At 40.4% G+C, this 14,606-nt stretch overlaps 6 protein-coding genes across 6 annotated transcripts; 1 reads left to right on the top strand and 5 right to left on the bottom strand.

Moving 5' to 3' along the window:
* Positions 1-646: 646 nt before the first annotated feature.
* BATDEDRAFT_92344 (uncharacterized protein) lies at positions 647-2,260 on the bottom strand (the record flags this gene model as incomplete). The annotated part of the gene is made up of 1 exon (XM_006682618.1): positions 647-2,260. The coding sequence occupies one exon, from the start codon at positions 2,258-2,260 to the stop codon at positions 935-937; it is 1,326 nt and encodes a 441-aa protein (XP_006682681.1). The 3' UTR covers positions 647-934.
* A 507-nt stretch (positions 2,261-2,767) lies between these two features.
* On the bottom strand, positions 2,768-3,101 carry BATDEDRAFT_92465 (uncharacterized protein; the record flags this gene model as incomplete). Its single annotated transcript, XM_006682617.1, has 2 exons — positions 2,768-2,804; positions 2,935-3,101. The coding sequence occupies 2 exons, from the start codon at positions 3,099-3,101 to the stop codon at positions 2,768-2,770; spliced, it is 204 nt and encodes a 67-aa protein (XP_006682680.1).
* Positions 3,102-4,237: 1,136 nt separating this feature from the next.
* BATDEDRAFT_28250 (uncharacterized protein) lies at positions 4,238-6,806 on the bottom strand (the record flags this gene model as incomplete). Its single annotated transcript, XM_006682541.1, has 3 exons — positions 4,238-4,549; positions 4,642-5,862; positions 5,946-6,806. The coding sequence occupies 3 exons, from the start codon at positions 6,804-6,806 to the stop codon at positions 4,238-4,240; spliced, it is 2,394 nt and encodes a 797-aa protein (XP_006682604.1).
* Positions 6,807-7,910: 1,104 nt separating this feature from the next.
* On the bottom strand, positions 7,911-10,301 carry BATDEDRAFT_28249 (uncharacterized protein; the record flags this gene model as incomplete). Its single annotated transcript, XM_006682540.1, has 2 exons — positions 7,911-9,335; positions 9,405-10,301. 2 exons carry the CDS (start codon positions 10,299-10,301, stop codon positions 7,911-7,913), a joined length of 2,322 nt encoding a protein of 773 aa, XP_006682603.1.
* A 742-nt stretch (positions 10,302-11,043) lies between these two features.
* On the bottom strand, positions 11,044-12,051 carry BATDEDRAFT_28248 (uncharacterized protein; the record flags this gene model as incomplete). Its single annotated transcript, XM_006682539.1, has 1 exon — positions 11,044-12,051. The coding sequence occupies one exon, from the start codon at positions 12,049-12,051 to the stop codon at positions 11,044-11,046; it is 1,008 nt and encodes a 335-aa protein (XP_006682602.1).
* Positions 12,052-13,086: 1,035 nt separating this feature from the next.
* Positions 13,087-13,936, top strand: BATDEDRAFT_5133 (uncharacterized protein; the record flags this gene model as incomplete). Its single annotated transcript, XM_006682489.1, has 3 exons — positions 13,087-13,313; positions 13,384-13,705; positions 13,832-13,936. Coding segments are annotated over 3 exons (654 nt in total), but the record flags the coding sequence as incomplete, so codon positions are not given.
* Positions 13,937-14,606: the final 670 nt, after the last annotated feature.

Genomic DNA, 14,606 nt, shown 5'->3' with positions numbered 1-14,606 from the left:
CGATGTACAGGATGATGAATAGCAAGCAGCGAACCATCGATTGATTCGTTGTATTTCACATCTGGATGCACAAGTAGTTCATAAAATCCGCAATCAATTGAAGCATCAAGGTCAGCAATAGCAATCTTTACTGGACGATCCATGGACTGTAATATGGGGGACGCTCTAGGAGAAACTTTAAGAATCAAGCATATACTTTTTAATGTTGCAGGGGAGCGTATTGGGCCGTAAACTTGACCATGCAGCACAATTTTAATATATGTCATTCAGATATTAGTAAATTGAAACAATTCTGAAATCAACTCGATGGTTTTATTTGAAATGATGAAATTAAAAAAACGCAGTGTTACTGCAGGGTGGAGATTCTCCGAGTATTCGAGGCTAGCATGGATAACTCGAGTTTACTGCTAATACGATGCAGTTTAATACCAATTTGCTATCTGAGTTGGTAAATTAACAAGGGTCAAAGTAGAATAAACAGTCAATTCTACGGAACAGTTTATATCAAATCCACTGGACATTGTGTTTTTAAATTCTTTAATCGATTGTTCTTTCAGTGATCGGCATGTATAGTCGCACTCAGCCTATGATGGACGTTGCGTCTGAAAGAATCGAATGTTCGAGCCAATCCATCAAAAAAGCGCAATGAATATTTAACTATTGTTTATTATGAAGCAAAAAGGATAGTCGTTGCAAAATAAATACAAAAGTGTTCCATTTTGTGAATACGGCCGTGAGTCGTCATTCAAAGATTGAAACTAAAAACCCGACTTGATATAAAATAAAAGTATGAAAAAATCTAAAAAATATCCAAGATATTCCAATAACTTAAAAAAGCAATTACGAATATATACAATAGAAATCAAACTATTAAGCTCGGTTTTGAAAAATCAGAGCGTGTATAGTAGATTGGTGGTAAAAATAGCTTGGATGATCAACATGTCACGCTCTGTTCGAAACTAAACTGTGATAGCCTATCTACCTGATCTTCGTCAACTTCATCAGATCGCTGAAAGCTCCATTTTCCACAATCGCTGCTTATACTCGTACGGGTTTTAGTATTCGCTGCGTGGTCTATGAGAACTTGAGTGGACGTTGTTTCCGTAGTTGCAGAAGAATCCACAAGACTGTTTTGGCTGCTGTTGATCCATTTGTAAGCAATAGAACGAAAAGACATTTCACCTTTCATCACATCCTCATAAAACCCTTCCAAACTAGCTCTATTACGCGATTCTGTCAGCTTCGTAGTGGTGCTGGTCACCATGTCAGAGGTCTGTGTAATGGGTTCGGTCGAATTTAAATTATCTGTCAAGTTTATGGGAAGGGGTGGCAAGGGACGATGTAAAGCAGCTTGATTCTGTTGACTGGTATGTCGAATGCTTTGTGATGTTGAATCTTGGTGACAAACCTGTTTAACCTGAACAGCAGCCCAGCTAAACCCATCAGCATTGGAAGACACAATTGGACGACCCATTTTGAGTTCCCATTTGCGTTTAGGAACAACAGATGTTGAGTCAACCTTTTGAGTGTCCGATACAACTGGTGGAGTAGATGGCTCTGATGAATCCATAGTTGATAAAGCATTGGAAGCCAAGGTATTCTTTTCTGGAACACTTGTACTAGTATTCAGTGGTGTGACTGATCCAGTCTGATCATGACGTACATTGGTATCCACACAACAATAAGCACTTTTGAAAAAAGTGGATGCTTGGACAGGCTTTAAGCTCTCCACTGATGCCAATCTTATCGACACCTTACGAATAAGACTATCCTCTACCGAGATAACATGCATAGGCGGCATAGGTTTCCCAGTATCCAACAGCATAACAGGCATTCTTTCCATTCTTAAATTCGCCTTTTTAGTTGACATTTTCAATGAAGCAGATTGCTGTTGGGTCTCGGTATTGGAAGCAACCTGTTGTTCTATAGCCTGTATCTTTCGAGATTGACGCTTGTTCTTTTCCCGTCGTGATCGCCTTTTTTTAGGCGGCTGTAAGAGATGAGACTGCTGCTGAATAGGCTGATTCTTCCACAACGCTGTTGTTACTTGTGGATTCTGATGCGACGTATTCATGGAGGGTTTTGTGTGCAACATGACTGAAGACGGAGAAGTTACAACAACAGATGGAGGTAGACTCACGGGTAAAACAAGACACGCCGAGGTAGAAGAAGCAGACAATTCGGCCTGTTGCGACTTTGATGCTTTTGTATCAGATGTACGTTTTACTTTGATACTATCATTTGAAATGATGTTGATCATGGCTCCAGAGTCGTTGGATCCCGCCAGCTCATATAATTTAGGTTCCGCGCGACTTGTATATTGAATATATTCAAAGCAAATAGCAATTAGTCTTGTGGTTAATAATGGAATCGACCCATGCCATTATAAACGACCCGGGGTACAACAATTGATTCCCTGATAAACGAGACCACAGGAATCTGGCACTGAATTGGAATAATTACATGTGATTTATGGAATTGGCGTGCAAATCACATGTAAAGTGCGGGTTGAAAGGGAGATGTGCAGTAGTGGCTGGATTAATTTACAACTGTACTTGTAGGACAGCATTACAGCCGTATTCATGTAAAATAAGAGTGCAATACAGCCAATCTCGTGATAATTCACATCCAATTCACTCGTCAGTATGCCCTTGAAGCTCTAATTGACTGGTATTTGCTCATTCTGTACGAGCGAATGCTCACATTACAGTTCAAGTAAATCCCATACAGAACAGTCCAACCCAATATCTGAATTGTAATGGATGAGTCAGGTTTCCAATGCACTACTGTTTTGGAATATCACACTGTTCAAAAAAATTGACAGGTGTTGAATGCCATACAAGTGCAAAAGTTTTCCAAAATCACAACAGACCACTGATAGCTAAACAGTAATGCAGGGCTGAAGGGGATGAATGAAAAAAAACCATATCATACCTATTGGGACGGGAAGAGGCCTTGGATGATGGACGTCCAAGTGGCTTGAAGTCGGATAGCTCAGATAGGGGACGACCTAGTTTGACAGGCTTGATTTTGCAATGCTTCAATCGGATTGTCAACGTATTCCATGTTTTGGCTGCCCAGTTTTGACTATTGGACTCCATTGAGCTGACCAAAGATTGCTCCAAAACTCGTAGTTGCCAAACTTTTAAATAATTGTTGCAAAGTTAAATTGCAGTAGCGATTCAATAAGAATGCCAAAGATACGGGATCTCGACTTTGATTTTGAAATATATGGTTGAATGTGTGCAAGTTGAATAATTAGTCAAGTTGATGTGAAATGGCAAATAATGGGTCGACTCCTCGAATATATGTTCAAACGGCAATACGTATAAGCAACTCAAGCCCGCGGCTCTTTGTGAGCGACTGCATCAATAGCACAGCAATAAGCAACTTGCGGCTTATCACCAGCTGATCGATAACTACATTGAAGGGTGAAGCCTATCCTGTATCAGTTTATGCTGAATATGCTTTTACAGGTGTAATGTTTAAAAAATAATTGGCGGATCCGAGTATACTCTAGAGACCTGTCCTGACAAACCACTTATGCATTATGCAGATGAAATTCGGCTGGAATTACAGCCGTATTTACGTGACATAAAACATGTATCTTGCAGACCATCTCTATTATGCTTCGGAATAAACAATGATGAAATACCCGTTGCGCATTCCTACCACGAATCAATTGTATTGTTTATCCAATTGGTACTCTCAATTCTTTGATCAACACAATATCCATCATACAATGCACACGATTAAACTATAGCTTTGAACTAACCCTGTTTACTTGACACATGTGTTGTATACTATCCAAACATAAGCATACGAGTGGAGTAGAGTCCAGAAAGCATATTATTCAGTACATCTGTGGAAATCATGATTCACAAGACTGTTATTGTACGTTGATTCTTGGTTTGTATTTTATATGAATACAGCTGTAATCAACGAGGCTGATTCAAATATATTATTGAGCTTTTGGTAGTGATTTAGCCTGCATTTTGAAACCATTGTTCTGCACAGTTGGCAATATCTATTCAAACTGCAAGAGTTGTGGCATTGGACCATGCTTGGCAAATGAATCCATCCACTCCATCCACTCCGTACAATACATATCTAGAGGATCATGTGCTTGTTGAGCAACACTTTATAACACATTTATTTGAATGGACTGAAGCAGCTATTGGTGTTGATGGGCATCGAAAATACCTCAACATAGTTTAAATAGAATATGTATATACACTTATGCATGCTCGGTAGTCTGCTGATTGGGTGTTGGCTTGGTATCAGCAGTATCAGTATCAGTCAAAACAGTTCTAACAGGATCTTCGGGTTGGCGTGCATGAGTTGTGTCCTTCAGAGCCAGGTTTGCAGCCGACTTGGCTGCCTCGGTCTGGATTGTAGTAGTGGGTGAAACAGTCCATGTTATAGTAGGAACAACAGAAACAATCGATGATTTGCTTGTAAGTTGTGTACGATGCACATGCTCTTGAGGTATTTGAATGGCTAGCTTATTTGGTGGTTGAATCCCAATAGAAGACAATCGCTCAGATGCCTAAGATTCAAGGCAAAACCATGTCACATATGAAGATTAGTAAATCAGCACATTAGACCCATCTCTATCCACCCAGTAGTTTAAATACTAACCAAATTGCTTTCTTGAATGGATGGACTCGCTTCAGAAAAAGATGCTTCTGTTGGATGGTATGCACCAAATGTAACCGCAGATGAACGCTTCAACCGTGTATCAAGTTCAACATATTTCTTACCTAATTCGGTCTTATTTGGCCGATCGCATGTATCCAAGGCTGCTGTATATGAGCATTCATCATCACTCAACTCTCCAATGATTCCAGCAGTGTGCGCAGCTGCTTCTGCACTGCTAATAAAATGTCTTAGACTGTAAATGTTTTTTTGGATAATCTGTTCACGGTCGAGATGGCTTGTAATACTTTGATACCTGTCGGGATTGTATTCCGAGTTCAAAGCACGAGCTGGAGCTGGAGCTGGAAACGCGGATTCATTGTTTTTGAATAAAGTGGGAGGAGCTATCCTAGTAGGTGCAACTGGCCCTTGAGGAGAAATCATTGATAGTGGTGCAGCCATCATGCCATGAGAAAGATTGGCTGGTGGTGGCGGTGAAGGCGATTGTGTAGTCACTGTGCATATCTCATTTTCAACATGATTGGTTTGGCAATAAGCTGTTGCCAATTGCGGTTTTGCCAATCTTGGTCGTACCGGCTCGAGAACCAACACGGTATACAAAGATATAAAAACGCTGACAATAGCTATGATGCATGCACAGATGGCAATAATAATAGCAACCATGTCAGGTGCCAAACTGCCTTTTGACTGCTGTGGTGGCTGGGTGTTTGGTGTTTTTGTATTAGTTTGATTGTTGTTTGGTGAAGTCAATATGACGGTGAAATTGGAAGGTGGTTCTACAGTCAAAGTATCTGTAGGATGAGTAGGCAAGGCTGGCTGTCCTGGTGTAAAGGTTGACACAGGTATCCATCGCGTACCAGAAAATATTGACACTGTTGGGATATCTATAAACAGACGATTGTTGGCACGCCCACCAAACATGATTACGTTTCCGCTCGAGTCTGCAGTCATTCCAAACGAATCTCGTGGTGCTGGATAAATGGGTTCATTTGATGATGACTCGGCATCATTTGGTTGAGGTTGTAGTAAATTGAAACGCAACGATTTTTGGCTGGCATCGTATTCACCCGTGTATGAATCCGTGGCAGGAATGTCGTAGCCGCCTTGTCCAGAAAACAAGATGAATGTCTTGTTGGATGTAGCAGCTATTCCGCCTAGACTTCGTGGAGATGGAGATGGTCCAATGATGGTGGGTGTAGACCACTGATTCATATACAGCAAATAAAAGATATGCAAAAAGTTAGAATGTTGATATTTCAAGTAGAAGCAAGCCAAACTAAACTTACAGTACGAGCGACCGTATCAAACACATGAAAGTTGTTTGTAGCAGATTTTGGAGATCCATGACTGCCACCACTTATAATCAAGTCTTTTCCCAAAAATACCATGGACGATCCGACTGAACCAATCTTATTCTGTGTACCAAATATATTGGGAGGGTCCTGCATACGAGTCCATCTTTTAGATTCGACATCTAGGGCCCATAGATCTGTTACTGGTCCTTTCTTAGTATATCCGCCAAACACCCAAACGGTTTTAGTAGAAGCATCCCATACGCTTGCATGCCTGGCTCTAGTTGAAGGTGCACCACGTTGGCCTATTTTTGGAATGGTATTAAATACCTTTGAGTTCATGCCAGTCAAATCCATTGTGTAGACATGTCGAGAATATCGCGTTTTCCACGGAGCCCATTTCCCATCTGTGTCGGGAAGACCGCCCGTCATACCAAACAAGCTTAAAGCCGTAGTAGGTGAAATGACATGTGTAGTATGAGATGCTATAGGCGACGATGATCTTTTTACAGTGTCCAGCTTGATAGTGGACCAAGTTTTTGTATTGAAATTGTAGCTCAGAATTGAGGATATGAGCTTCATTTTTTTGGCTATCTTGTCAGCTCCACCATATACCATTAAAGTATTATTGTATAAAAATGTGCTGGCTTCGTATCGTACTGGTGTTTGACTTGTGCTATCGCTGGAGATGGATTGAACAGGTGCGATGAGGATTAAAAACAAGAATGAGTAAAACATACACACTGTACGAATGCTATTAAATCGCCAATATGAGCACAATTGATTTTGAGATCTATAGATGCTGAACGGGCACGGATAATAATCAGTGGATTTGGTAGCTGTTTGCAATGTCATTTTGCCAGCTTGAAGTAGATTTGGGTTGTCTTGCTGTATGGTTTCGATAAACTTTTTAAATCGGCTAGGAAAGATAAGAATATATGACCTTTAGCCTACTACATGTAGCAGAGTTCTTGAGATGTACAAGGCAATCATCCCTTGTGATGATATGCTTTAGAAGGGAGATTCTTTATGAGCAGCGACAGTGTGTTGGTGTGAGGGCGGTTGTTGCTGCCATAGTAGTAAGTCTACAATTTTTCAGCATCCAAATATTTTTGGGTTGAATAGAAGCTGTGTAGTAGTCTGTGTTGATGGTGGAGGGAGGGACACTTTTGTACTACCATTCAATACCAAGACAGTTGATCACCACTTGAAGACTGTAGCAATCCAATGCCAACACAAGATAGCAACTGTCATTGGCCATATGTACAGCTATTCTAATGAGCAAATCCTTTGAATAACTATGCATTATCTCGCTGAACAAGCGATATGAGTTGTTGAATCTGGATTCGGCATCATGCTTGTAGTTGCCTATCTACAATGTATTACAGCTGTACTCATATAAAATGAAACACTAAGAATACCAAGTGCATAACCATCTCAAAACGATGATTCTCATCAGATTTACTGAATATTGTGCTGACAAAGTGCACTGGCCAACTCATTTTTATATAGAAAGTTGTGCTCGCATTACAGTTCCAGTGAATCTCATTCTCCTTTTATCCAAATCAAACATTGGATGATTAGCATGTATAGTTACATTCCTGAGATAGGTTGAACTAGAACGTACAGTTTTCAATAGAAATGAGTTTGTACAGGATTTTATTGACAACACCAAAACAGTCGAGTTCAATATCTGATTTGAAATGGATGGATCTGAAGATCCTACAGTATACAGCCAGTTCAAAACTATTGTTTGATGTTGAGCATCATATAATAGACATTGCTAAAGAATCGGGAATGACAATTAAAGACAATTTGTAGCAGCAAGACAAATGCCAGTCATTTTCTATTCCAAAGCAAACTAGGTAATAACTACAGAAAAGTATTCCATTTGACATGGATACGGCTTTAAAAAATAAAAATTATACCTAAACCATCAATGATTGATACAACACATTACTATTGGTGTGAGCGAAGCGATTTGGGGGGTTCCTCAGATTCATCCTCGTCGCTTGAATATTGGTATTGCAGTTGCTGATCTGCATCAAGAGCAAATGAAGATTGGCTGCTACTGACTGGCTGTAGCAAGTCATGTTTAGCTGATATAGATGGGTTGGATACACTAAGCTGGCGTCCAAATGCTGAGTTGACCAAAGATGACGAAGAGTTGGATGGTGTTGTTGAAAATGTGGATGGCACATACGGCTCAGGTTGCTGAGCATAGAGTTGAGACATGTAGTTGGATCCAAACTGGTTTGATGAATCCATCGTAGAGTCGAGTGTTTCGGTTTTGGGTACTGATGGGAAAGATCTCATATTGCCTACTTGATCGTTTCCAGAAACAACTGGAATACTCCATGCACCGCTATTGCGTATATCTGGACGATTACTGAGTGCAGCTACAGATGGATGTTGGGGTCGCGGCATGTTACCATATTCAGCTGGTGCAATGGGTGATACAGGCACTATACTTTGAATGTTTGGGTCAAGCAAAGTGCGATCACTATTCTGTCGAGTAGTTTGCATGGCAGTGGCAAATGGCACCATTAAAGATTGCGTCGGAATCGTATATACATCAGGACGTTTTAATGGCGTATACCCAGCGTCAGTTGTGTTTTGTTCTAGTCCTGAATGGTGTATATTCGACAATGAGGTTTCAGATTGTCGATTTTCAAAAGAATACGCATTTGGTGGATCCGTAGGCGATGGTGCCAAAGCAACTATCGGGTGAATTGGAATCAAAGCTCGCTGATTACGCTTACGAGCGCGGTATACATAGACTGCACCAAATATAGCTGCTACTGCCACGGCACAACAGGCCAACACTACAAGAATGGTGATGGTGTTGGTTGTGATCCAAGATGGCTGTTCTGAATTAGCATTCGTATTGGTTCCATTACTTGAAGGGTCAGTACCGTTGGCAGATGTATTTGATCTATCAGATCCATCGGGTGTGGTTCCAGTAGCAGGATTACTGATACTTGTGGCAGGCTGACCAGGAACAAACTGTTTCGAGTCAATCCACGAATTACCAGAAAATACATGTATATTTGAATCGATGGGTGATGTTGCTAGTCCAGATCTGCCACCAAACATGACAATGTTTCCACTGGAATCAGACACGACACTAGGAGAATCTCTTAAAGTTGGTAAATTGGATTTAGTATCGGATAGTGATGGTGGGTTGGCAGAGTCGAATGGAATCGATACATATGAAATGGTTTTTTTTGATGAGTCTACATGGACCAGCCATGAGTCTGCAACCAAAGTACTTCCATTATTACCACGTCCTGAAAACAGTAGTACAGATTCGTTAGTCGTGACTGCCATACCAGCCATACTGCGCACTGTTGGTGATGGACCTGTGCTGACAAGATTGGTCCACTAGATTGAAACAAAATTGTTGGTGTGTAGATCAATAGTAATATAACAATATATACAGATAGCACTTACCACATGTGCAATGGTGTCGAATAAAAAAAACGAGTTTGTGGCAGTGTCATCAGGCCCTTGACTTCCACAACCAAGAAGAATGTTGGATCCGATTAAAACCATGGAGGAACCAACTGTCCCGATTTTGGGTGAATCTGGCATTTGCGTCCATACACCAGTCGAGACTTTAAGTGCCCACATGTCTTTTAGTGGTCCAAACGACGAATAGCCTCCAAAGACCCATACAATACCATTAGCAGCATCCCACACACTGGCATGTTTGGCCCTAGGTTGCGGAGCACCTGTTTGACCAATATCAGGCACAGTTTTAAACAACTCAAAAACCATCGAGTTCAGATCCAACCTATATACGAAAGCAGATAGACCAGACAATGCAGGCTGCCATGTACTAGAAGTATCAGTAGGAATATTCAGTGCACCAAACAGATTCAAAGCAGTTGCATTGGTTATGACGTGACTTGTATGAGAGGCGAGAACTGGGCTGTAGCTCAGTGATTCAGGGGTTGAAGGTGTTTTTTTTGAAATAGCTTGACTCCAGATATGAGTAGTAAAATTGTAGATCATAATAGAAGAGGTTGGGTTTTTACCCGGTGCATAAGACTCGATGCCACCATAAACAACGAGCGAGTCTTTCCAAATGAACGAGCTGGCATCATATCTTGTAGGTGCAGGAATACTGGGCAGAGTTTCTTGTGCACAAACAGTTGTACAAGTCAAGAAAATGGCAAAGCATATAAAGCGGAGAATAGCTTGGTGATTGCATAAACGGGCACATGAAGTTTTTTTGGTGGTTTGCATGAACAGGGCGTCAAACAACGATCCAGTGCTGGCCTGCCAGACATTTGAAAACCAATTGGACGCAATAAACGAATGCTGTCTGATGGTGCTAGTTTTCATTTGGATTTAAGGTTTGAACGCAGTATGCTGTGATGTATAGATTGAGTGATTTGCGCCGTGTTTAATGTAAAAGCGACAAAACTATTATGCCAGTAATAGTGTCAAGTATATGATAATATATATATAATTGTATCAGCAGTATTTGTGAGCCCACAATTTATCCTGCAGTAATATAGTGTATTTGAGTTGAGTGAAATAGAGGTAAAATGGCATTAAAGTGTACAATTGTTTTGAAGATGAAAATTACAGGGTTTCCCAACAATCAAATGAATAGTGAAACAACAATTGATTGTTTATCGAGAATAATGAATTTCAAACATGCTCATTGTTGAGTGTATTTTATGGTTTCAAAACATGTCATGATGTGCATACTTCGCCTTATTCGTTCAATCTGAAACATGCACTAGTCAACAAACTACTGCGCCATGAACAATTTGACCGTTATTAAACAAAAACACCGTCATTGCCCTTTGCATTCGAGTATTGACATCAACAAAATCTACACTTGATGCTCATTGTAGTTGGTGAACAATGCAGAATGAAATCCGTATTTACTTGTTCAGCAGTAGTTTGGAGATAACAATGGAGACTCGGTGGCCAGTTGTTATTTCAAACTAGGCTTGTGTCGTTGCTTATTACTGCCAAAGTAGATCAAAGTATGATGTGCATTCAGAAACTATTGGCTACTGCTTTTTCTGCCTATTCCTAGTGAACGTGATGCATTCAGATAGCCGATCAGCTTCTAATCCAATTTTCGTGTATATGAATCAGCTGAATTTAAAACATTGCATTTATGGAATCGTTTAAAGTTGACAAACAGAATCCCATTAAAACAATTGAAACCTTTATTAATTAACAAAGAACTTTTCAAATTAAAGACCATATCAAGGGTGATCAAATATGGAAGTGTATAGACATTATGCCGAGTAGTTTGCATGGCAGTGGCAAATGGCACCATTAAAGATTGCGTCGGAATCGTATATACATCAGGACGTTTTAATGGCGTATACCCAGCGTCAGTTGTGTTTTGTTCTAGTCCTGAATGGTGTATATTTGACAATGAGGTTTCAGATTGTCGATTTTCAAAAGAATACGCATTTGGTGGATCCGTAGGCGATGAAGCCAAAGCAACTATCGGGTGAATTGGAATCAAAGCTCGCTGATTACGCTTACGAGCGCGGTATACATAGACTGCACCAAATATAGCTGCTACTGCCACGGCACAACATGCCAACACTACAAGAATGGTGATGGTGTTGGTTGTGATCCAAGATGGCTGTTCTGAATTAGCATTCGTATTGGTTCCATTACTTGAAGGGTCAGTACCGTTGGCAGATGTATTTGATCTATCAGATCCATCGGGTGTGGTTCCAGTAGCAGGATTACTGATACTTGTGGCAGGCTGACCAGGAACAAACTGTTTCGAGTCAATCCACGAGTTACCAGAAAATACATGTATATTTGAATCGATGGGTGATGTTGCTAGTCCAGATCTGCCACCAAACATGACAATGTTTCCACTGGAATCAGACACGACACTAGGAGAATCTCTTAAAGTTGGTAAATTGGATTTAGTATCGGATAGTGATGGTGGGTTGGCAGAGTCGAATGGAATCGATACATATGAAATGGTTTTTTTTGATGAGTCTACATGGACCAGCCATGAGTCTGCAACCAAAGTACTTCCATTATTACCACGTCCTGAAAACAGCAGTACAGATTCGTTAGTCGTGACTGCCATACCAGCCATACTGCGCACTGTTGGTGATGAACTTGCTGTTTGATTTAATATCAAATATACTGTCAAAACCTTTAATGTAATAAAATATGAACCAGTTTAATGGATTATTCTTGCGCGATTCAAATATTCCAATATTTCAGTCATGCATTTTCAACTATTTATATAATAGTGTACACATGAGTAGAGTTGAATTGAGTATATTAGAGTAAAATGTAGTTTATTTAATGGATTGAGATGAATCAACTTGAACATTAGTGTTGTTCATGCAAATCAAACATTCTTTTCGATCAAGTTGGAATGTCTTGATTTAAAGTCTTGTTCACTTTAAACTTGACGATTATTATTATCAGGTTGAGTTTTGGATTGTTAGATTCTGCTCGAGTACTGTTGTTCAAAGACATGCAAGCCAAGAGCCTGTTTGAACAGGCACACGACTATCGATGTCAACGACTTCAGTCAGCAGGATTGGTTACTGTGGATAGTTTGGACAGACAGTGTGATGCTCTTGACGAGGCATTGATCAACTTTTGTGATGCAGCACATCGTATTCTGACACTCAAGGATGCACCTCGAGTGTCGACTGCTGCTTCGGAGATGACTGAGGATTCACTCGAATCCAACTCCAAGTCTTTGGCAGCAGTCAAGTTGCCTCTATCAGTTCAACAACAGATTGACAATGTTGATCCAGAACAGCACCTGGCATCACCTGTATTGCCCGAGTCTTCAACATTATCAATGGATTCTACACCACAGATTGTCTTGACAACCTGTAGTAAACCAACGAGACCTGTTACAAGGCATAGTTCATCACTGCCAACTCACCCAGTAGAAATCGATATTCCAGTGGAGGAAAAGGATGAGGCTTTTATTCGTAAATATTCTTCATATCAACTTGCACAGTTTCTTGGACGAGGACAATCAGGCTCAGTATTTTTGGGAGAAAACAATCAAGGAGAGCCCATCTTTGCAATCAAGGCAGTTCATTTGCCTAATTCAGTTGGTATTGGTCTTCCTATTCGTCGTACCTTTTTACTCTATCAAAAGGTATTAAAATTACTAGATCATCCCTACATCAATCCATATCTTGGATGGACGGTGATTCAAAACGAAGGGCAGGTGTATACATTTTATTGCAATGGAGGAAATATGCGAAAGGAGATTTATAAAGACGAGACACGGCCAGGTATCAAGGACATGAAGGTAGTGAAGAAGTGGATCAAGCAACTGGTATCTGCATTAGTGTATCTTCATGATCACGGAATAGTTCATCGGTAAGATTGATTTGATAGATTGCATGTTTAAACATTAGTTTTATTTGCAGACTAAAATGTGATATTGTAGCGATATTAAACCCGAGAATCTGCTCTTGCACGATGGAGATTGTCGAGTGTCAGATTTGGGATCATCAAGACTGCACCAGCACTGTTGTCCAGATTCACATCAAAAGAAGATATCAGGTACTCCAGCCTATACATCACCTGAAGCAGTTTTAGGACATATTGCATACGAGACGGGAGCCGAAGATGTGTGGGGAGTTGGATGTTGCCTATATGAGATGATTATGGGGGAGCAACCATGGAATGAGAGCGAAGGAGTATTTTCGATTTATTTTACGATTGGTATGTATTTCAAGACGTATATGGAGAAGCGGAATTTGAATCAAGTACGATTTGAGACCCATTCAAGCAAACGAGAGAATAACAGTGATGAGAGTTTGACCAGTACACAAAGTACGGAACAAACGTATTCCGAGTATGATGGACACCCGTTGGTTGAACGTGTAAAGAAGCGTAACTTGTTGGATGAGAATGGCATAACTTTTCTTGAAAGTTGTTTGGAATGGAATCCGTACGATAGAGCGTTAGCACATGAGTTGTTGAAGATGGAATTTTTAAAAGAGTTTTAACAGTTTTTATTATTAAAGAGTTTCAAGTTTTTATTAAATCTACAAAAATCATTCGAGTAGATTTGAATAGTTAAAGCATTGGCAATTTCACTACTTGATCATTAGTATTGACCATCGAATTCCTTCGACTTGGTTCAAGCCATATACAATGAATAACCCATATGCTATGAATACAGTGGGTAATGCGACAATGGGGTTTGTACAACAACCTCTACAACAGCAACAACTACAACAACTACAACTGCAGCAACTGCAACAACAACAACAACAACAACAAGTCAATCCAACACCAACTACTGCTAGTAACAATCCAATACAGAAACAGTCTAGTTTACATCAGCAACAACAGTATCAGATGTTCCTTCAGCAACAGCAACAACAGCAGTTGCAACAACACCAGTTACAACAATTGCAAATGTTACAACAGCATCATCAGTCCATGAATATGGGCAATGTTCAAGGATTGGTTAATGGTCAGCTTCAGCAACAGCAACTACAGCAACTGCAACAACAGCAAATGCAACAACTTCAGTTACAGCAAGGTGTTGCTGCTACCATCACTACTCCTGGTGCTGCTGCTGCTGGTGCAACCACCGCACCAGGGGCAAGTGGAGTCTTGTCCAGTACAACTACTGTTGGTGTGGAGGGAACTTTGTCT

The sequence above is a fragment of the Batrachochytrium dendrobatidis genome (genome assembly GCF_000203795.2).
Source record: "Batrachochytrium dendrobatidis JAM81 unplaced genomic scaffold BATDEscaffold_17, whole genome shotgun sequence".
Taxonomy (NCBI): domain Eukaryota; kingdom Fungi; phylum Chytridiomycota; class Chytridiomycetes; order Rhizophydiales; genus Batrachochytrium; species Batrachochytrium dendrobatidis.
The sequence above is the reverse complement of the archived record's forward strand: the minus strand, read 5'-3'. Positions and strand labels throughout refer to the sequence as shown.